Source organism: Petaurus breviceps, unplaced genomic scaffold, assembly GCF_028583685.1.
Source record: "Petaurus breviceps papuanus isolate PSGF00001 unplaced genomic scaffold, PetGlider_PUasm1.0 90879, whole genome shotgun sequence".
NCBI classification, from domain to species: domain Eukaryota; kingdom Metazoa; phylum Chordata; class Mammalia; order Diprotodontia; family Petauridae; genus Petaurus; species Petaurus breviceps.
Window position 1 is genome coordinate 11860113 of NW_027187368.1, and position 23838 is coordinate 11883950.

Below are 23838 nucleotides of genomic sequence, written 5' to 3' on the forward strand. Positions count from 1 at the left end.
TAACCTTTGAAGGAACTATATGAAGAAGTGAAAGGTGATGCTCCCCCCTCCCCTTTTCTGTTGTTGGTAATATTAAAAACAACAACATCAATAACAACCCATAACTCTCTCCATTGAGAGAGATTTCCTTTTCTTGACAGGAAAATGTTAGCACCCTGTCCTTCCTGAGGAAACTTCAAATAATGAGAGGTCATAATGTCTCCCTTTTGTATATTGCTTTTTAAAAGCTTTTTCTTTTAACTCTATTATATCTTTTTGTTTTTATGTCACCTTCATTTTCAACTATATCCTCTTTTCTCATGTACCTAGTGAGCCAACCTTTGTAACTAAGAACTAAAAAAAGATTAAAAAGTAGTTCAGCAAACCAGTACCTCCATCCTGTCTCATGCTATATGCAATATCCCACACCCATAATGTCCCACCTCTGCAAAGAGAGGAGGGAGATGTATTTTCTCAAATTTTTTCTCTTCTCCAGGACCACTGCTTTATACTATCCAAAGGCAACTAGGTGGTCCAATGCATAGAGAACTAGATTTGGAGTCAGGAAGACCTGAGGGCAAATCCTGCCACTTACTAGGTATATGACCCTGAACAAGTCATTTAACCTCTATGTGCCTCAGTTTCCTCATATGTAAAATGGGGATGATAGCACCTTCTTCACGAGACTGTCATGAGATTAAATGAAATAGCACATGCAAAATGATACACAAACCTTAACAAGCTACATAAAGGCTCTTATATATTCCCTATAGAAATAGAATATTTATATTATATAGTGATATTTCTTATTATTATTACCCTTATTATGAGGTAGTGGGATTATTGGATAGAGGGGCAAACAGCCCCGAGTGGGGGGTGAAGGGAAGCTTGTAAGTGGAAGAGACGTGACTCAAAGCCAGGTGTCCTCCTCCTTGAATGTGCCTCTCTACTCCGTTGTGATACACCTGCTCTGCCATTGGGGCAGGTTCAGTTTCAATGCTGACTGCCAACTTGATTCCTTTACCACCTAAATGGATCTTTGGTTTCCCTCCATAGGGGCAGGGCACCCCATCTCACCATCCTAGGTACTAATTAGCCCCTTTCCATAAATAGTAAATAGAAAGTTTAGCCAACACAACAAGAGGCCTCTTTGAATAATTTCACAGACACCAGGGAAATGCTTCAGGGACATGTAGGCCCCTTATTTCTCCTTGTCTGCTCTTACGTTTCTTTTTTTTTTCTTTTTGGAGGGAAAAGGCGGGGAAATTGGGGTTAAGTGACTCAACAAGGTCACACAGCTACTAAGTATTAAGTGTTTGAGGCCAGATTTGAACTCAGGTCCTCCTGACTTCAGGGCCGGTGCTCTATTCACTGCACCACCTAGCCTCCCCTCTTACATTTCTTTAAGACTCTATCTTATTCTTTGTTCATGAGCTCCACAGTAGCCTCAATACTCTTGTGAAACCAGGGATTTTTTCCCTAAAGACCCACAATCCTCACAAGGAGCTGCTCATTTGGAGGCTTCATTGGGGAACTTTTCTTCATCTACAACCCCATAACCACAAGAGAGGCTCCCTTTCCCCACCCTCCAGATATAGAATAAGCAAAAGGGAAGACAAATGGGGTAGGGCCCCCAGGAAGGGTGAGGCTGATGCATGATTTTCGTTTCTTGTCAGGGAGTGTGTGGAACAGACGCAATCGACCCAGCCCCAAGAGCTCCAGTCATCGAGGAACGGTGGGCACCACTTGGGTGGGCTTCCTCAGGATCCTATTGCTCAGCCACACCCACCTGTCCCCAAGCTCACCCCGCCAGTCTCAGAGCAAAAGCAGCCGCCTTCTCATCAGAGCAGCATTGCCAGTCTGGCTGGCAGTGGTGTTTCAGGCTCTTTGCCTCTTCAGAAGGCTTTTCATTCAACCAAAGCTCCCCAGCTGGCGAGAAACTTCGATGTGAGCCAGTACAAGGTAACGAATATGATCAGGGTATATATAATCCAGGCATGCTTCTGGGGAAAGGGTTTCTGTTTATGGCCTGGGAAGTGATCAATGCAGGCTGTTTTCTGAAGTTGTCTGCCAAACAATTGCCTAGGTAAGTTAGTGAGAGCAATGGAAAGAGCCCTGGGTTTGAATCTAGACTCTGACTCTTAGAAGCTAGGTGACCTCGGATAAGTTGCTTATCTCTCTGATGATCTCTCACCTCAACCCCTCGTTTGTAAAAATAGGAATAATAATAATGATGATAATCATATTAATAGCAGCTCTTGATTTAAGGTTTACCAAGGGACCTTTCTTCACAACTTTGTGTGGCATATAGGTAGTATGTGTATTGCTGTATCAGTCACTTAGGCTTAGTGACCCTAGTCCTTCTTTGAGTTCCAACATTCACTTCTTGATGCTCTGGACAACTCTTGAAGAATATACATAAACTATCCAGGTGTTAGATTTACATTGGTAAAAAAAAAAAAAGGAGTTTCTGGCCACTCCTTATACCAATAAAATCACAAAATAAAATCTGGCCCAACACACACACACACACAGCCTCTTCAGAAATGGGACCAGCTACAGGGATGGGGGAGTTGATGTGGCAGGTAGAAATGGCCTGGTTTCATGGCAGGAACCAAATTTAGAAAGGAGTTTGACCCCTCCCTCTAATGATGATCACGATGATAAAGAAGAAGACCATGTACTTATATAGCCAGAAAGGCCAATCCAATGAAGTACTGAGCAGCAAGCCTCAGTCAGAGGACTAAAAATCTGACAAGAGATATGTTCCCCTTCTTATTAAAATCATTTTTATTTCTATCTCTGGATATTTCCCAATTACATGTAAAAAATGTTTAACAATCATTTTTTAAAAATTTTGAGTTCCAAATTCTGTCTCTGTATCCTACCCCTACTTGAGAAGGCAAGCACTTTTATTTTGATTACATATGTGAGGACTTGTAAAACATACATCCATATTAGCCATGTTGCAAAAGGTAATATAAACAAAGTAAAAAGTAATTTTTTAAAAGGACACTCCAATCTTCATTCAGAAGTCATCAATTCTCTCTCTGGAGATGGATAGCATTTCTCATCATGGGTCCTTGGGAATTATCTTGGGTCCTTATCTTGATCAGAGTAACTAAGTCTTTCACAGTTGATTATCCTTATAATATTGCTGTTACTATGTACAATGTTCTTCTGGTTCTGCTCACTTTACTCTACATCAGTTCATATAAATCTTTCCAAGTTTTTTTGGAAACCATCCTACTTGTGATTTCTTATAGCACAATAGTATTCCATCACAATCATGTACCACAACTTGTTTAGCAAATTGATGGGCATCTTCTAGATTTCTAGTTCCTTGCCACCACAAAAAGAGCTGCTATATTTTGTGCAAATAGGTCCTTTTCCCTTTTCTTTGGTTTCTTTGGGATATGAACCTGGTAGTGACATTGCTGGATCAAAGGGTATGCACTGTTTTATAGCCCTTTGGGCATAGTTCAAAATTTTTCTCCAGAATGATCAGACTAGTTCACAACTCCACCAACAGTGCATTAGTGTACAATTTTTTCCATATCTCCTCCAGTATTTGTAATTTTCTTTTTCTGTCATGTTAGACAATCTGATAGCTATGAATTGTTATCTCAGAGTTGTTTTGATTTGCATTTCTTTAAAGTAGTGATTGAGAGCATTTTTTTTCACATGACTATTGATAGTTTTGATTTCTTCTTCTGCAAACTGTCTATTCACATCCCTTGACCATTTATCAACTGGGGAATGGCTTATGTTTTTATAAATTTGGCTCAATTCCTTAAATTTGAGAGATGATGTCTTTATCAGAGAAAGTTGCTGCAAAATTTCCCCCAGTTTCCTGTTTCTCTGTAATTGGGGCCAGGTGACCTCAGAAGTCTTTTCCAACTCTGAGGTTCTGTAAATATCAATTGAGATGTCTAGTCTGTGAAAACAAACAGGGAGGTGCTCAGGCTAGAATTCCAGACCAGCTTCCTAGGTGCAGGGTTAAGATTATGCTTGGTTTTAAGGGGAGCTGTTGTTACTTTTTAGGAGCACTGGATAGTGTCCCCAGAAACTGACAGTGGCTTTGTGGGATCTGAAACCAGCAGAGTATCTCCATTAACTCAGACTCCAGAGCACCGACTTTCCTTTACCAGGTATACAAGTGCACATTTCTGCTTCCCATCCCATGGTTCCTCTCTCCTTGGGATGGCCCTTGATCTCAGGAATGGTCAGAGCTATGTGTGTCGGGGAGGTAGGTTGGTTGGGGAGAAGGTGGTAAAGTGTGTAAATAATTGCCATGGGATGGTTGCTTAGGACAGAACACAGAAGAGTAAACTGGCTTCAGTGAAAGTAGGAAAGACAATGGGTATAAGAAAGAAGATCCTGGTGGTGTGATAGAAATAGGGCTATATTTAGTTAGGAAGACCCAGGTTTGATTCTCAGTTCTGCCCCTTACGATCTATGTGTCCTAGGTAAATCATAGCACCTGGCTGGCTGGACCTGGGAGTATATTCATTTGCAAAGTGAGGGATCTGGATGAAATGATCCTAAGGTCCCTTTCTAGCTCTAAATCTTATGAACATGTGAATCAGATATCTTCATTTGAGAGGGTGTGGGCTAAAAGCGCATGGACATGAGCTATCATAATGTATTCTCAGTCCAAAGCAAGAAAAGGGACAGTGTGAGTGGGCCTGCTGACATTTTTCTTTATGTGACAGTATGTCCTTTGGCACCAGTGACCCGAGAAGATTACCCCAGTCATCTACAGCATGTCTACCCCAAAGTCCATCATCTCACCAACCAGGAAGGGACCACCTTGACATCAGAGAATCCTCTGAGCTCAGTACATCAGGGGCCCAGGCCCAGAGGTCTGACCCAATGTCTGTCACTCTTCCAAAGAAGTGGGTGAAAAGCTTCCACCACAAACCAGGGCCACGTACAAGGATGGGTGAGTGGACGTGGCATGTAAGAAATGTTTTAGTGAGAATTTGGCTTCATATAGCACTGCCCAATTACAAGGTGCATGGGGTGGGGGTGGGGAAAGAGAGAATTAATACCCTGTGGCCCATGTCTTTGGAGGCTGGGCCAGTGCTGGGCTCACTCTCATAATTAGTTCAAGATAATATGATGAAGCATGTCCCAATCTGTGTCCTCTCCCAAAACAGTGATCCCACATCTATAAGCTTTCAGATTTTTTTTGACTCCCAGATTAGTAACTCACCCAAGACTACTTTGTAACCTTACCTAGGATCTTCTTGTCTTTCCTGGTGTCTTCCTTTTCAGCTGACTTGGATGGTGAAGGCCATGACAGGGCCCATGAACAGTATTCCCGTGGCAGAGAAGATGACCAGTCTTCTGCTCCCATCCCTTCTGAAGCAGAACATCAAGAGACAGCACAAGACCCACTCAGCAACCTCATCTCCCGGGAAGTGAGAGAGTGAGTCCTACATGACCATTTAAGTTGTAAAGCAGGCAGGATGAGTAAAGGGCATTCAATCCAGTGTGTCCATTTTATAGATGGGGAAACTGAGGCCTAGAGAACTGAAAGTGACACTGTCCATGGTCATGCAAAGAAGTGAGTGGAAGATTTTTCAGGAGGCATCACTGCCTTGAATGTCACAATTCATTCTTGCTGTTTTTTTTTTTAAGGGAAATTGTTCAGGGTGTGCAGCTTTCCAGACACTGAGATTCCCTGTCACTACCCTTATCCTAGAGGAGATGGCTTGGCAAGAAAAGAAAATGTTGTTTGATTGCCTTTTTCTCCCAGTTGTGCTGTGTGAGAATCTCTGGCGTGTTCTTAGCCAAATGCCATCGTTCTGCTGAGAAATCTTAGATAAGCAGAAGTTATAGTTTCCATTTCATTTACTTTTGGCGAGTGGTATACATTTCTCCAGGCTGTTGGGTAGTAGCTGTCCACATAGACAAACCTATTGTTCTGCTGTGAACGTGCCTGTTGAGCCTTCTATTCTTGAGACCCTCTTATTAGATCACAGATCATAGAATGTTAGATGTAGAAAAGACCTGAGAGACCAACTAGTCTAACTGCCTAATCTTAAAGCTAAGGACTATGAAGCCCAGAGGGGTAAACAATGTGCCTGAGGTCACACAGCTGGTACATAAGTGACAGAGGCGAGTTGGACCAAGGGCTGTCCGCAAAGTTAGAGCTGAAAGGGCCTCTGATGTCATCTCTTCCAATGCCTTCTCCTCTACCAGGGATTCTTAATCTGAAGCCTGTGAACTTTTTTTTTCTCAATATATTGATTATTATATTTCAATAGAATTGGTTTATAGCTCTTATGTATTTTACACATTTAAAAACCTTCTCCTGAGAAGGGGTCCATAGACTTTACCAGATTGCAAAAAACACACATGAATGAATACACACACACACAACTCCTCAGGATAAATGTAGAAGAACATGGAAAGATAATAGTTCCCAGAAGAACTTTCAGAAGCAGCTAGGCCATGTAGTGGATAGAATGCTGGACCTGGTGGCAAGGAGACCTTAGTTCAAATCCTGCCTCAGAAACTTACTAGCTGTGTGATTCTGGGCAAGTCACTTAACCACTGTTTGTCTCAGTTTCTCCATCTGTAAAATGGGGATAATAATAGCACCTACTTCCCAAGGTGGTTGTGAGAATCGAAAGAGAGAATATTTGTAAAGTACTTTGCAAACCTTTAAAGCACTGTCTAAGTTCTAGCTGTCATTGTCATCCTTCCCAGGATGAACTCCTGTGTAGGGAGAGACTAGACAAAGAGAGCCAGAATCTAAAGTACCTACCCCCAGCAGGTGGATTTGCTGCCATCCGTGGAGTAATGAACTGGAATCCAACAGACCATCAGTTAGAGGGTTAACAATCTAAAATTGGGTCTACTTCTCTTTTATCTCCCTGACTGACCCAGATCCCTTCCCCCATCAGTGACCCTGAGAAGCAAAGAGCCACCCCAGAGCTCCCGGGCCAGCTAGCAGTTGTTGGCTGGAATGCTTTCCTCAGCCCACACATGTCCTCATTGTACATCTCCTGATTATGTAGCCCTAACAAATGTCTCCATGGGGATTGCTAGGGAACTGGAAACTCAGGACATATTGCTCTAGCAAATTCTAAACTCTGACCAAGGCAGTAGAGCCAGGAGACACACAAGCCCCTAAGGGCTCCTCCTCATTCCTCTTGGTCTGAAAAGAAGCATTAGGAACTACTATATTGGGAAAAGAGCTGACCTGGTGTTAGAGAGACTGTGATCTCTCAGGAACTTGGCTGAGTCAGGGAGTTTAGAGGAGCTGTATTGCTCAGGAAGATGGCCACGGCAGTTCCGAAGATCCTGGATTCCTCTGTCTTGTGTGTATGAGTGCTATGCCTGTGGGGGTGGGGAACTGGCAATGGACACAAGATGTCTCTAACTTAAGGGGGTCTTAAAATACCAGCCCTTGAGACGAACCCCACTCAAGAAAATGGCCCAAGTTTCCATCCTAGCAAATTAATCTGATTTAGAAGGAACATAGCATCTGGTGTAGTGAGAAGAAAACTCAGGTTTGAAGGCTCAAAGGACCTGGATTTAAATCCTGACTCTTGCCATCTTGCTATATGGATGCTTGCTTCACCTCTCTCCTCACCTTTTTTCACCTCTCCACCCCCTACCTCACCTTCACTACCATTGTATTTTTTTTTAATTTTTAAAATTTTTTTTGCTTTTTCTGGAGGGGGAAGGTAGGGCAGTTGGGGTTAAGTGACTTGCCCAAGGTCACACAGCTAGTTTTGTGTTAAGTGTCTGAGGCTGAATTTGAACTCAGGTCCTTCTGACTCCAGGGCCAGTACTCTACTCACTGCGCCACCTAGCTGCCCCTCTACCACCATTGTAAATGATGAAGAATTGGAGGTACAGATAGAGAATACCCCTTTCTTGAGGTCACAGAACAAGTTAGTGCCGAAGTTACAGATTAGAACCCAGGTCTCGTGACTACCAGTCCAATGTCCCATGCTATCTATAATAGAAAACTAATCACTATTTCAATTGAGATCTGGGGGAGGGGTGCAGGAGATGGGGTGATTGGAAGAGGCGAGCTGGTGAGCTAAGATGACCTTGCAGGCAAGCATGTGGTATTTATCCCCTTTGTGCCAGTCTCCTGAGCAGCCTTTGTTACTCTCGTCAGACTGCTTGTGTTTTGCACCAGCCCACAATTCTCTCCAGTCCTGTTAGTGATGATAGCAAACACTTATGATGAATTCCTCCTCCATCATCCAGGCGAGGAGGTTGAAAACAAATCCCCTTTCCCACTCTTTCTGGCAGCTTGTGATTTCCATGTGGAGGCAGCAGGGTGTCATGGAAAAAGCCCCAGGATTTAGAATCAAAAACTGGGTTTGAATCCTGACTCTGCCACTTACCATAATGTGTGTGGCCTTGGGTAAATTACTTATGCTCATTTCAGCTCCAGTTTCTTCATCAGTAAAAGGAGGGAATTAAAAGATGTGATGTAATCCTCTAGAGGATGTATGATGCTCTAACCCATGGGAATCCCTAAAGGGCCAAGGGAAAAGCCACCCTTACCCCCCTCCCCAATTTATCTCAACAGAAAATTCTCCTTAACTGATCTAAATACAGTCAGATTTTTACTAAACAGATAACAACCAGAACCTTTTATTATCAAGAATCTCACCCCACCTGCATCACCTTCCTGTCCCCCTCAGGTAGGCAAAGAGGCATCATGGGAAAACCAACTACTCAGAATGCCCAGTAGCTCTCTATCGGAATGTCTGCTCCTTGAGAACAGGCTCTGGGAGTTTTGTTTTTATCTTTTGCCTTTTGTATCCCCAGTGCTTACAGCACAAGTCCTGGCTCATAGTGAGGACTTCATCAATGCTTATTGATTGGTTGATATATTAGGAAGGGCTTAGGGGATATCCCCCCTCCAGAGAGACTGGAAAGGGTTGTTTCCTTTCAGAGAAAACACAGGGGTAGTAAAGAGGCAGACAGTGAGTTTAATGCCCTGAGACCACCAAGGAAGACAACAAGTTGCATACATGGCCACAATTTTTCTCAGTGACCTGTGACTGTTCTCTTCATGTTATAGTAGAAAAGGGTCAGATGACCTGAGCTGAAATCCCAGCTCTTCAAGTTACTACTTGAGTGACCTTGAACAAGTCACTTAAACTATATGGGCCTCAGTTTTCTCATCATAAAGAGGTTGGACTAAGATGACCTCTGATGTTCATCTAGCTCTAAACCTATGGTCCTAAACCTATGATGCTTAGAAATCACAGGTATGCCATGACCAACAGATATGGACTCTCTCTTGTGCCTAATAAAAAATGGTCACAGGAACCCCTTAGCTTTTTCCCATTAAACTCTGCTCACTAACTCTATTTCCATGACAGTCAAGCTATCAGGGCCCTTCAGCAAGAAGTGACCCGACTCCGAGAGAGGATAGAGGCCAGCTTGAACAACCCACCTCGGGACACCTCAAGTCATAACTTCCAACAAACTACCAGGGCTCGGAGCAGGCTTGCAAAGGAGTCCTTGGCTTCAGGGAGTTCTTCCCACACCAGGTGTGTACATCTCAGGTAACTGTGCAATCACACACAGACACTCAGGGTTGGCAAGGATTCAGAGGTCACCTGGTTGAACCCATGCTTACCAGATACCTCCCACACCCCCAACAAGTGGCGCTCTGGGTTCCTTTTGAAAGGCCACCGCAAAGGGGAACCTGCAACCTGCAGCAACACTGAAACCATATGGTTCCAAAACTGGAGTCAAGTGAAGCAAGTTGAATTCTTTTTTCACACTAATAGCCCTTCAAATATTTTTTTTGTGGTGGTTGTTGAGCTGTGTCTAACACTTCATGACTCCATGGACCATAGCACGCCAGGCTCTTCTACCCTCCACGTTCATGTTTGGTGTTTCCATTTCATTCTCTACCATCTCCTTTTCCTTTTACCTTCAATCTTTCCCAACATCAGGGTCTCCCACTCCACTCCAGTCTTGTCTTCTCCCAGGTAGGCATCTTGTTCTTTTAACCAGTCCATATATGACATGGTCTCTGGTTACCTCAGTATCCGCATCAACCTCCTCTGAATGTACACCAGCTTGGCAGCATCCTTTCTAAGATGTGGTGTCCAGAACAGAACACAATGAGATCTGACCAGAACAGATCACAATGCCCTGTACATGGCCTGACCAGGACAGAGGATAAAGGGGTGGAACCACACTGTCCCCTTGCTCATTCTTTTCTCTGTGGCTCTCGATGGAGCTCACTAAGAGGTAGGAACTCAGACTTTGGGTTCAGCTTCCTATTTTTTCCACTGAGAACATTAGTCTTCTTGCCATCATGGCACCAGGCACCAAAAAAAAAAGAGTGCATCTCCCCAGTTATCTGAGAACTTACTGCCACATAGGCACATGGGACCTGGGGGAATATGGCTGTCAGCTTTTAGGGGATGAGTTTGTATGGAAGCTGCCCTTTCCTTTGGGTTGGGGCTCCATCTGTTGAGCCTATGACCTTTGGAATATTTGATAGCCAAGATCAGTTATAAAAGAAAAGATTGTATTTCTTACGTTAAATAGGATTATACATGGATAGCCTATATCAAATTGCCTGCCTTCTTGGGGAAGGAGAAAAAAATTTAGAACTCAAAATCTTATAAAAATGAATGTTGAAAAACTAAAAATTAAAAGATTATATTTCTTAGCAAAGTTCCAGGAGTTGACTTTGTCATCTTTTTACCTTTTACCAGTAAATCTGCAGAGAGATACCAGAGTGACCGTGGAGATACAACCCAGAACAATAGTTCGGTGAGATTGCGGCTGAGATCCTCCTCTGTGCCCCGAGAAGGGCCTCAACCAGCCCAAAGTAAGTGACCTCCAGGAGAGGCCGACTTTCTCTGTTTTTTTTAAATTTTAATCTTTGGTTTCAAATTCTCTTCCATCCCTCCCTTCGCCCATTTAGAAGGCAAGAAATCTGATACTCAAAGTCTATATGAAGTCATGTCAAACATTTCCATATTGACGCTGATTTTCTAAAGGTGAGGATCTGAATTAGAAAACAGAGCTTGGAAAACTGCTTCTCCAGCCCCAGTCATCTTTACCCTCAGAGGACTTGGCTGGGTCCTTTGAGCAGGTTTGTCCCATGGCATTAGTGGAAGGACCACTGGACTTGGATTCAGGAGAATTGGATTCAAACCCCCAATTCTTAATATTTGCTAGCTTTTTGGCCTTGGACAAATCACTTAACCCATCATAAAAATATAATATTTAGAGCTAGAAAAAGGACCCTGGAGCTTATATAGTCCTACCCTTTCATTTTATAGATGAGAAAGTGGAGGCCCAGAGAGGTAGGACCTTATATCCAAGATCACAAAACTAATAGGTAGCAGAGCCCAGGATTCACATCTCTTTTCTGGGACTCCAAATTACATCTTCCATGCCATCTCCCTTAGCTTCAATTACTACCTCATTAAAATGGGGATGGTATTTTTTTCTACCCACCTCAGAATCATAGAACTTGAGAGTCACAAGGAACCTCGGCGACTTGTACCCCAAAAAGGAATCTCCACCATAACGCACTTGACAAGTGGTCCTCCGACCTCTAGGTAAATTCTTTCAATGAAGAGGAATCCGCCAAACTCTGAGGCAGCCCTTCCATTTGGGGATAGCTCTCATTGTCTGGAAACTTTTTCTGACATCAAAGCTAGATTTTCCTCTTTGTGATTTCTACATTTCTTGATTCTGTTCTCTGGGGCAAAACAGAATGAATCAATTCCCTATTCCACATGAGAGGCCTTCAAACTCTTGAAAACAGGTACTATATCCCCCTCAACCCTTCTTTCTCAATCTAAACATCTTCCAGCTCCTTCAGCCTATCTCTATGTGACATGGCCCTTCACCATCCTGGTTTGTCCTACTTAGAACATATATATCATCCAGCTTATCAATGTCCTTCTTTCTGATTCCAAATTTCAAAGAACAAGCTCTGTAAAATTTGGATTCAGTGAGAAGGCCATACTTAATTATCTAGAAGGCCACATGTGGCCTCAAGACCACGAGTTCCCCACCCTTGTATTGGGACAACAAAGATGGTCCTTCACTGGGCTGTTGTTAAGTGTAGTTCTATCCCAAAAGAGTTAATATAGCTTCTTACTGCCAGAAACAACTTGGGAAGGATGGAATATTCAATATCTTATTCAAGTTGACTCTTAATGAAGGTCTCTGAGGTAAGATACACTGATAGTCCTGTCCAAGCAAGGGACAGGAGCCCTTGGAATTGTTTTTCTCCAATCATGGAGAATTTGAGAGCATCTTGGTGGGTGGTCCATCTCATGACCTCGGCACATATTGGTGAAATTCTGGCTGGAGTCAGACGGTGGACACAGAATAGAATGAAAACAAATTGATCCAACCACCCCCAAGTACTCCCCCCAATCTCCTCTCATCAGTATTTATTGAAGTCTTTCCCTTCCTCTAGTACTTTTTTACCAGCTCGAGTACCTTTCTTCCATGAAGTTTACCTGACCACCCCAGCTGAAAGCACTTTCTTTCCTCATAGTTCTCCTTTCTTCCTACCTTGTATCATCATTATTTTGATACAAGTTGTATTGCCCACCCCCATTAGATTAGAATAGAGTGTTTAGAACTAGAAAAGACCTTAAAAATCCCATCTAGTCCACCCGTGGAGTTTTACAGATGAGGACACATGGCCCCAAAAAGAGAAATAATTTACCCATACTCACATAGGCAGTAATGCCCATAGACACAATAATTCGAGTCCTGGCCTGTAACTCCAAAATCCTGCGCTTTTTCTTCTGTATCATGCTGACTCCTTGAGAGTAGGGATTGTGTCGTTTTTCATTTTTCAACAAGCACATGTTAAATATCTGCTGTGTTCCAGGCATCATGCTAGACAGTGGAGATATGAGGACAAAAATGAAAGTTTTTGAGCTGAAGCAGCTTGTGGTCTGCGAGAAAGGGGAGAGCAAATGTATCCAGATTAGTATGAGCAAAGTGTATACAGTGTCAACACAGAGAAGTTGGGGGGTGGGGTAGGCACTAGCAACTGTGGGGGGCAGGATATGTCCCCACTAGGAAGGGGCTGCTGAATGATGCTTTGCAGGAAGCTCAGGCCTCTACCAGTAAGACATGAGGAGAAGGAGCATTGCAGGCGTGGGGAACCAGCCTGGAAAGAGTCAGAGAAACAAGACGTTTATTGTCATATACCAAGGCAGAGGAAAAAGTACAGTTTGGCTATAATAAAGGGCATAAAGGGGGAACAATGTGAGACTGGTCTGGAAATTTGGGTCACATCTAGATTGTGACAGGCTTCAAATGCCAAATAAGGGTGTTTGTATTTTTATCCTTAAAGCAAAAGGGAGCCACTGAAGTTTCTTGAGCAACAGAGTGCCATGGTCAGACTTGTCCTTTACAATGACCAGTTTTGCAGTTGTGTGGAGGATAGATTTGAAAGAAGAGTGACAGAGAAGACAATTAAAAGCTGTTGTAATGTTCTGGCAAGAGATGATGAGGGTCTGAATTAAGAGACTAACTGGGTGACTGAAGAGAAAGGGATAGATGCAAGAGATGACATAGAGGTAGAATCAGGAAGACTTAGTAATGGATTGGATATGAGGCCTGAGGATGAAGAGATGAGGAAGACTCCAGGGCTTCTACTCTGGGTGCCTCGGAGGTTGCTGGTGCCCTCCACAGAAACAGCGATGTTAGGAAGACAGGTAAGTGTGTGAGTGTATTTGTGCATAGGAATATATTTTGGACATATTGATTTTGAGATGTTTTAGGGACATTCAGGTGGAGCTGTCCAACCTTGGGTGGTGTGGAATCTTCATCCCTTCAATGCCTTGTCTGCTATAGGCACTTAGTACATGTTTGTTCAATTGAATATCAGCTTCATTTGAACATTGTTCAGTCATTTCATTCATGTCTGACTCTGTGAATCCACTTGGTGTTTTCTTGGCAAAGATACTAGTGTGGTTGGACATTTTCTTTTCCAGATAATTTTATAGATGAGAAAACTGAGACAAACAGGGTTAAGTAACTTGCCCAAGGGTCATATAGCTAGTAAGTGTCTAAGGCTGGATTTGAACTCAGGAAGATGAGCAAAAAGATGGGACAAAACAATCTTTTTGCTGGTTCTGCTGTTCCAGAATTTGTTTTGGGGTGTTATTTTATGGTTATTTGGAGGTGAATATGGGAGAGTTATGACAATTTACTTCTTATTCCACTATGACTTTTAACATACATAGACTAGAGCATGTAATTTTGTTCCATATCTTCTTGCCTTCCCTGGTGTTTTCATCTTCTCCAAAGGGGGAGCTATATCCTCAGTCTCACTCATTGGGAAGAAATGAAATACCCTTGGCTTGAAGGCCTGAAGTACAAAGAATAAGTAAAATATCTGGGGCTTTCTTATGTCATACTGTCCTCAACTACAGGAATTGCAGCTATACTTTTTTTTTCCCCTGGGAACTGCTATTTTTCCCAGGCATAACTAGAGTAGGTGGAGCTTTGCCCCAGGACAGAAAATTTACAAGATGCTGTCAGCACCTTTCTAAAGATACTTCCTTCCACTGCTTACCCTTCTAGGGTAAGGGGACTCTAAGATCCTTACTCCCCTGAACAATACTGAACCCAAGCAGCAGAATGCTGCTTCCCCCTCCTCAGTGACCACACTTTCATCAGGGTAGAAACTGCAAGGTGACCCCAGGTACTTTTTTCCACCCACTACAACCCACGTTGCACCCTAGGTAAGAACTTCTCCTCAGTGAGAGTTTTGCTACTCAAGCCTCTGATGATTTCTTCTGACTCTTTTGGTCTCTGTCCATTTCAGCTTCTGAGTCAGAACAGTCTATATCCAGGATCCAGACTGAGCAGAGCAGAGCTGAGGAAAAGAGCCCCTCAGACAGAATAAAAGGAGGAACCAGAGGGAAGCAAGCAGACACAGTCTACTTCCGAGGCCATTACATAGGTGAGAGAAGAAAGGAGTCATTACACTGAGGTGGGAAGGTATTCTAAGATCATCTTCATCTCATAGGATCCCATATGCTGAAGCCCAATTCGCTGGCCTTGGGACCAGTCTAGATAAAGTATTGCAAAAACCTTACTTAAGAAAAAGCGAGGGAGAGGGAGGAGAAAATATGCAAATGGTATGTGGTATCAGTGAAAATAATTAATGTTGTTGATCATAGATACTAAAGAGAAGGAAAAAAAGCCCCAAAACACTAACCACATCAAAAATACTAATTATGGTTGCTTATGTGAATTGCTTACAATTTACACATCAATAGAATGCAACAGAAATGATTATAATGTGTCATTAAATTTGTATCCTACCAATCTGGGTCAGAAAGAACAGATAAGGAAGCCCCCCAAGCCTCTCCTGTGCCTCCTCTTAGCACAGAGGCAGGGAACTATGTTGAGAGGTTGTTGTGTCCGCTGTCAGACTCAGTCACGCCATCAGTTGTTTTTGCTTGTTTTTTTCATCGTAATAAAGGAGGTTTCAATTCACGCTGAGAGGTTGGTATCCAGAACCAGTCAAAAGGCATCAATAAAACTTATTTTATAAATGGAAGGAAGGAAGGATGGAAGGAAGGAAGGAGGGAGGGAGGGAAGCAATGAAGGAAAGAGGGAGGGAAGGAAGGAAGAAAGAAATGAGGGAGGGAAGGAAGGAAGGAAGAAAGAAATGAGGGAGGGAAGGAAGGAAGAAAGAAAGAAATGAGGGAGGGAAGGAAGGAGGGAAGGAAAGAAGGAAGGAAGGAAGGAAGACCCGCTTGGTATCTTGGGACATGTCACATTGAACCCTTGTGCTCCATGACCTTGGCTTTCTCATAGTTTCAGGTTGTGGCACAAAAGGAAAATATTTGTTCTCCTTCCCCTTTTCCTTCTGTGTGACTCTTGACTTTCAGGAAAATATGACCAGAAGCCTTGGAGAAACTGGGCCAAACCGTAGGAGGGAGGTTCACTCAGAGATGAAGCTCCCTGTCCCATGAGGTAGTGTGGTGGTTAGGTGGAAAGAGTACAGGACAAGTCACTTAACATCTCTGAGCTTCAATTGCCTTCACCGTAAAATGGCAGCAGTTGGCCTGGATGGCATCCGAAGTGCTTCTATGGTTCTGAATGTATGATCCAGTGGGCCAGGGACCCTGCCATAGAGCCGTTCCAATTCAAACCAGCACTGCAGGGACCCAGGTCTGGCAACTTGATTCTTTGTTTTAAAATAATTGCCACATGAACCAATAGCCAACAAGTAACAAGCTTGATAACATAACATGATAACATGATTTCATCATGAGCTTTTGATTTCTAGCTCTGCACCCATTCCCAAGATGGCAAAAAGTTACAATTTTTGGTTTGTTTCCCTAGGTCATGAATATTCCATGAAATCCTCCCAGCACTTCCAGACAGACAACAATTCTCGTTCCTGCCCCAGCTGTCACTCAGTGAGGAAGAAACTTTCTGGTAATAACCATTCCCAGGATCTACCTAGGATAAGCCCAGGCCAGAGTTAACTTGAACTTCCAGGAGCTATCTGTGTTACTAATAAGTATATATTAGTAGGGTTGGGACCCTTACTTTAGGGAACTGGGCAATCAATCATTCAATCAACAAAGTATTATTTTAAGCAACTGCTATTTGCCAGACACTCTGCTATGTGCTCTAGGGGTGGGGGGAGGAGGGTACAGAGACAAAAATTAAACTTCCTACACTCAAGCAGCTTATATTCTATCAGATGGGCAGAGTGCATGCCTCATTAGGCAATGTTTCCTCCATAAATGATTCTGTCTGAAACTGCCTCCATCAACCAAGAGATAGAGAAACCATGGACATTTGCACCAAGGTCACTAAAACTCCCACTGAGGCCCAAACTAATTCTGTCGGTTCTCTTCCACCAACCTTTCTACCCTCCACCCCAAGACATTTTTAAGTGCCAAGAACATATCATATCCTTTCCATAGCATGGCCTTAGAACTGACCGCAACTCTGATCTAGAAGAGGACAGAAGGAGGGATATTTTTTGACCACAATTCTTCTGCCCCTCTTGAGCTCAATGAGAGTAAAGTCAAGGCCCCACAGGCTACTTTAATGATTGCTTTTAATTTTTTAGACAACACTCCCAGGAAGGATCCAGAGGAACTTTTTCCCCGTGACAGCATCAAGAAGACCCAGTGTCCTATGTGTCACAGAACCAGGAGTCCCACAGAGAAGAACAGGGAGCCCTCTGGTAGGGTAGAAGTTGATTCCTTACTCCCCTCTCCTAGAAAATGTTGAAGTCTCCTTGAATTTGAAGTTCTTATCTGTAGTTCTGTAACATAAAAAACCTTTTTAGCAAAGACAAGTCAGTCTCTAGTAAACTCTTGTACACCAGGGTACAGAAATTGGGTTAGAAGGGAGAGGAGAGCTGAGAGTTCCTCTCTTAGCAGTCATGGACCAGGTAGGCACGGGGCAGAGTTGTTAGTCTTAGCCACCATATAGGAGCAAGATTGTAGGTGCGGTGGGGGGAGTTCTAGCAGTAGAAACCAAAGTTCCATCCCCTAACAACAGGACACATTCGTGACTTTTGTACAGCCCTAAGATTTCCATCTTTCCTAGAGCCAGATTGGCTAAAGAGCATGAAAGAGTTCTGAGGTCCACAAAAGCCTCTAAGTTGCATCAGCTGTGCCATTAATATTTAACCATATTTTCCTCTTTTTTGGCTGTCTTTCACATACATCCTGTCACCCCCTATTTCCTCAACAATTACTGACTGAGATCCTTTCCCACCAAAAAGGTAAAGCAGAACATGGGGAGGGACTCAGAGCTGAGGAAGGAGGGTAGTGATAGGCAGATTTGGGAGTATAACAGTGATCACCCTCGCATTCCCAGGATGGCTGCTGGCACATGTTCTTTGATCTGCTTCACTAAAGGAAAGCAACTTTAAAGGGTCAACAATCTTTAATTAAACACATATGTCTATATATCTCATTCACTTAGTTCAGGGGGAGAAGTCAGCACCCTAAACTTCAGAAAATACAAACAGAAATTACAAGCAGATAAAAAGGACAGAGAAAATAACACAATTTAACAGACCAACAGACAGGGCTTCTAGCTGTCTGACCATTACATGTATATGTAGTTAGTTACCAGCGAGAGAAGCACCATCATCTGGGTTTTCAAAGCTGGGGGGCTCAACAGCTGCCCAGAGTCTCATCTCGCCAAATCACACAGCTCTTCCCATAAGGGAGCCTCAAAGCAAAACCTCTGGTATTATACCCTTCTTCAGGGTCAGAAGACATCACAACCTTTGTGACCCACTGCCTAATTACGAAGTAACAAAAGGTGTGGTTCTTCCCAAAAAACAAACCTCCCTCCAATCAAACCCCTCTTGTTGAGTTCCCCTTGAGGCCCATTAAAGAACAGGGAAGATCTTCAAATTCCCTAGGCCTATTAAGGGGCAGGGAAGATCTTCAAACTTCTTTACAATTACAGGGAGAATACTGAAAGAATAGTAGTAGAACATAGAAAGAAAACCTCTAACCACACCCCCCAGGTTTCTCTCTAGTCCCGGTTGCCCAAAGGAGAGCCCTCTGAACACCACCTACTTAGGGTTCTATGCTCCTCTGTTGTGGCAAACATTTCCTTCTGCTCAGGTGATTCAAATGAGGCTTGTACTATTCATCTGTCAAAGACCTTTAGAGCCTTAGGATCTCAGAACCTTAGAATCTCAATCATGAAGGCAGGTGTCTTCGAGGTGAAATAATCCCATCTCCAACCTGAAGCAGATATCCCCATGTCTCCTATTGTTCTTCTCATGGCAAGGTAATGATTAACTATCTTTGTTACTCATCCTCCCTGCAGGAATAGACAAAGGCACTCAGAAGGGAGCACCTCTAAGTTCTGGTCCAACTCGGAAATCTGAGCAACGTCAGCAGCAATCTATTCCACCATCACTTCCTCATCCTGCAGGAGTGTGGTATCTAGCGCCGCCACTCCCAGCTCCAGTGGGGGCAACCTTCACTTATGTCCCACCGGTTCCTGTTGTGCCTTATCCATCCTCCACATTGTAAGAACCATTATCCTTTCCTTCCTGGTGAATATGGGCTCTTTTATCCTGGCAATTGAGCAGGGTCTATTGAGTAGACAGCAAGATTGTCTTTGTTCTCTTTGCTACATGATACATACAGTCATGTCCTCATTACTGCAAATAATGAATCCTGTGAAGTGGTCATATGATTTAAATTTTCACTATTCAAATATATGAAATTATATGAAAAATATGAGTAATTAATTGTTCCTGACCTAATGGAAACAGGCAATAAAAATCCAAAGAATGCCAGTCATTTCAGGGAATACATTATTTGCATTAATCTAGTCCTAGTTATAACTTTAATTCCAACTCCATTCAGAAGGCAGAATGACTGGGTGTGATGGCACACATTGATAATGCCTGCATGGGTAAGACTAAGACTCATGGACCACTTGTGCTCAGGAATTCTGAGCTGCAGTCAGACAAAAATCAGCTGATTATCCTTAGGAGTCAGCCAGCCACCTAATGAGGCAGCCAGCCTAGCGAGGGCTGAACAGAACCAAGTAGAACCCAAGAGCAGCCGGTCTGAGCTTCTGCGTGATCAGCCGGGGTATCAGACCAGCAGTGTCTTAGTAAATGTTTTCAAAATTGGCTGTCTTCTAAAAAATTACACACAACAGACTTTTTCATCTGTATCATCAGTATTTTCACCATTGCTTAAGAAAGCCTAGACAATCAACAAAATGATAAATCAAGCCCTGATCTGTAGTGTTTGCTGATTTCTAAGATGTAAATGCTCACAAATGAAGACTGAATAATTGACTCACTGTCTGAGCTGGCTCCAGTGTGTCCCTAATTTGGACCCCTGTGTGGCCCCTGTATCTAGGCTACAACCTGCATGATATGGGAAAATCCAGGCACAAAACAAAACAGAAGTCAGAAACAAACAAAAAAAGTCAGCATAGTATGGTAAAAGAGGCAATATTCATAGCCAGCAGGGACATTCTATTTTCCGGCTACATTTTAGAGATGAAGAAACTAAGGCCTAAGGAAGTTAAGTGACTTGTCCAAGGTCATACAGAAAAATTGTTTATTTGGCCTGGAAGCAGGAAGACCTGAGTTCATATCCAGCCTCAGACATTTACTAGCTGTGTGGCCCTGGGCAAGTTACCCTTTTCACTCAGTTTCCTCATCTGTAAAATGAGCTGGAGAAGGAACTACTTCAGTATCTTTGCCAAGAAAACCCCAAAGGAGGTCACAAAAAGTCCAACCTGACTGAAAGGACTGAACAACATGCATGTATGTATGTATATGTATATATATATATATATATATATATGTATAGACATACACAGATGAAGTAATTTTGAAGAGGTGGGCATTAGCACATAGGCTAGGGGTTCTTAACCTTTTTATGGACTCCTTAGAAGAATATTTCTAAATTCATAAGAGAAAATATATAAGGTTGCAAAAGAAACTAATTATATTGAAATATTTTTAATAGCCAGCATTTATATTGTGCTTTAAGGTTTGCAGAGTACTTTGCAAGTATCATCTCCTTTTATCCTCTCCATAACCCTGAGAGACAGGTGCTATTATTATCTACATTTTATAGATGAATTCAATACCCCATCTTAGGCAGCCTGGGAGCCCCTCTCCCTTCTCCCTGGGGGCTCAGCATATTGGAGTCAGACTTAGTGCAAACATTCAAACAGCATCTCAGAACTCCTCAGCTCAAGCAATCTACCAGTTTCAGCATAGTCCAGAAATAAGGAATGGCAAGCGTGGTCCACCATACCTGGCCCAACCCCATTTTACAGATGAAGAAACTGAGACCCAGTGAGGTTAAATTGCTTATCCAAGATTCTACAACCAGTATGTGTCATAGGCAGGACTTGAATCTAGGTCTTCCTGACACTGAGAAACTCCATCATTATGCTAGCCTCATCGACTATATACACAGCCCACACTAGATTCTCCAAGATCAGGGCCAAATAAAATTCACAAAGAACGTTTGCCACCTCTCCTTCCCTCACACAATAACCTGCTTTCTTTTCTACTGACTATTTGATTAAATTGGAGAGGAAATAATAATGTGGTTCTTTAAAGAATATTGGAGAGCATGCCTGAGAGCTAGTCCACACTCACTACACCTCCTTTAAACTTCTCTTTTTTTCTTCTGTTAAATTGTACTTCATGGTTTCCATGGTTCCTTCTAGCTCTAATATTCTGGGACTGACTGAATGAATGATCTGACTTACTGACTGACTGGGTTAAAAGACCTTGGTTTGACTCTACTGTGCCATATCTTTGACCTTGGAAAGTTCTTTCTTCTCTCTGAATCTATTTCCTGCTATGCCAAACAAGCATGCTAGACTAGAGCAAGGGTGGGGAGCCTGTGGACTTAAGGTCACATGTAGCCTTCTAGGTCCTTGCATACTGGATTTTGGCTGAATCCAAGTTTTACAGAACAAGTCCTTTTATTAAAGGTATTCATTCTGTGAAGTTTGGATTCAGTCAAAGAGCTGCATTTGAGGACGTAGAGGGCCGCGTGTGGCTTTCAGGCTGCAGGTTCGAGGTTCTCCGAGGTTCCTTCCACATCCTGCGTTTTTCTAAATTGGGAGATCAGAATTTTGTCTATTCTTCTTTCTCCTCTCCTGGGGCCAATGAGCAGCAGTCTAGGCACAAATCCAAGAGAAGAGGGAAAAAACAAACAAGTGGTCCAGAAACTGTATAGGAATTGAATGATCAATTTCAAAAGATCAAAAAATTGTATTTCGTCAGTAATGGATCATTACCCTTCCACTTCCTGGGTCTGAGGTTTCTGATCCTTCTAACTAAAGAACATAATACAGAACATGTCCTGGTCATCGCACAGGCATTCTGTTCATTGATCAGGAACATAGGCATGTCTAATCCTATGCATCATTATATTTGGCTCATCCAAGCTTTATGGCCCAACAGGAAGGGATCATTTAAGTTATAGGCACTGAGGTCTTTGTGGTTTTTACCATTAATTTATTTATTTTGAATCTCCCCAGGTACTATTCTCCAGTAGCACCTACCTCAGCCTCCTCCCCTCTATGTTACTCCAGTGGTAAAAAACCTGCCGAGGTGAGACCCTTGTCTCAGAGCCGCCGAGCCCCATCTCCAATGTCTCAGAGCCGCCGAGCCCCATCTCCAATGCCAGGCCACCGCTGCCTGTCTGAGCTGGATCTCCTTGACTTGGATGACCTCAGTCTGTCCTTGAGCCGAGCTGTGGAAGCAGCCAAAAATGTCGAGTTCACCACCAAGCAAATGAGTCGGTCTTTGTCTGCTGACCTGCACAGAGCCCGAGGTCTAAGGGGATCCTGCCTCTTTTGACAGGAATTGTCTTAAATGGGGGGTAAGACAGCAAGGCATTTGACTTCTGTTTCATCTAGCACGGTAGACTTCTTGCAAGAGCAAAGAAATATTCTGGAAATGCCGGGGGAAAACCCTTCATTTGGACACTAAATTGGCAGCAGATGACAAGCTTATTTTTAAAATTCCTTTCATTTTTTTAAACAACAGTGTATTTTTCAAATATAGACAGATGTCTGGGGCTTTTAGTCCAAAGTCAGCCACCAGTGGTGTGATGCTGAGAATGAACTATGCTCTCTGTACACAAGGAACTCTGGGAATAGCCTTTATTCCACACCTGTACTTTCCTGCCTCCAGCTAACAATGTCTTTTTTTTTTTTCAAAGACCAAGCTGCTTTGTCTCTGGTCTCCATGAACAGACTGTCTGAGCCCTTCAAGAGTCTAGGAGAAAAGAGCTTGCAGGGGGAGTGTGTGTGTGTGTGTGTGTGTGTGTGTGTGTGTGAAGTGGTGGGAGGATGAAGCCATTGCCAAATACTATGGAGACAAAAGCTGTGAGAAAAAAAAAGGACTCTTTACTGGCAACATCTGCACTATTTTTGGAGTTCATGCAGAGGCCCCTGGGTTTTCAAGGCAGAAGACACTTAGCCTTCAGTTTCTCTTTTGTTGGAAAGAAAGGCTTCAACATCAATCTGTTTGGAGCCAGTGTTTTTGAAGTTGTTTTTTTGGTTATTGATTTTTTTTCCTACAAGAAATCTTCTTGATACCTCCTCCTCTATCTTCTTCCTTCCTGTGGATTTCGTTGGCATTTAACAGACTGGAGCTGAGACAGTTCCTAAGGGATCTGTCTTTTGGGTACAAACTGTTGCACTGAGGGACGCCATAATCCCCTGCATTGATGCTTACCTCAGCATTCCTAGAATGCACCATATAGATAGCATTTGTATATTTGGGGTATTTTAAACCTTATTTTAATTCCAAAGGTTAATGAAGAAAAATGAATGCTTATCTTTTTTTTTTTAAAGAAAAAACAAAACAAAAAAATGTGTCTGGTGTGTTTTGTCATCTTGTGATTACCTAAGTCATGTTTGCACTGAAAATAGAGACAAGAAAAGCAAGAAAGGGGCTTTGTTTCTTACAGCCAGTTTCTGAATGATCCCTTGCAGGAATTAAGACTGAATTCATTCCTTCCCTTCCAGAACTCATTTCATTTTTCATTTCTCAAACATTTTATCTCTTCCTGTCATTTTATTCTCTGTTATTCTCTCTATTTTCTCACTTCTAGTCTTTATTCTACTTCTTCTTCCCCTTTCAGACACTAAAATCCCTTTGTAAAGTGAGGGCACCTTCCGGTTCTTTTCTGTCTTAGTTGTGGTCTGCTTTAACAGGATCCAAATATTAATTAATTTACAGTGAAGTGGAAACAAGCTGTTTTTTCTGTCAGTGCTAGGCTACTGCATTGTGAGGGCATTCATATTCCAAGAGTTTAACAGGTGTATTACCCTTGGGGAAGAGGAGGGCTT

The 23838-nt window shown here is 42.8% G+C and overlaps 1 protein-coding gene across 1 annotated transcript in view; it reads left to right on the plus strand.

Moving 5' to 3' along the window:
• AKNA (AT-hook transcription factor) overlaps window positions 1-23363 on the plus strand; it is a 67501-nt gene extending 44138 nt beyond the window's left edge. Inside the window, exons 11-21 of the mRNA XM_069073847.1 lie at window positions 1656-1941; window positions 4024-4130; window positions 4695-4924; window positions 5260-5413; window positions 9348-9518; window positions 10704-10819; window positions 14804-14941; window positions 16336-16431; window positions 17078-17194; window positions 18808-19012; window positions 22018-23363. Coding sequence (XP_068929948.1) covers window positions 1656-1941; window positions 4024-4130; window positions 4695-4924; window positions 5260-5413; window positions 9348-9518; window positions 10704-10819; window positions 14804-14941; window positions 16336-16431; window positions 17078-17194; window positions 18808-19012; window positions 22018-22339 — 1942 coding nt within the window. The 3' untranslated portion in view covers window positions 22340-23363. The remainder of the gene's footprint in view (window positions 1-1655; window positions 1942-4023; window positions 4131-4694; window positions 4925-5259; window positions 5414-9347; window positions 9519-10703; window positions 10820-14803; window positions 14942-16335; window positions 16432-17077; window positions 17195-18807; window positions 19013-22017) is intronic.
• Window positions 23364-23838: the final 475 nt, after the last annotated feature.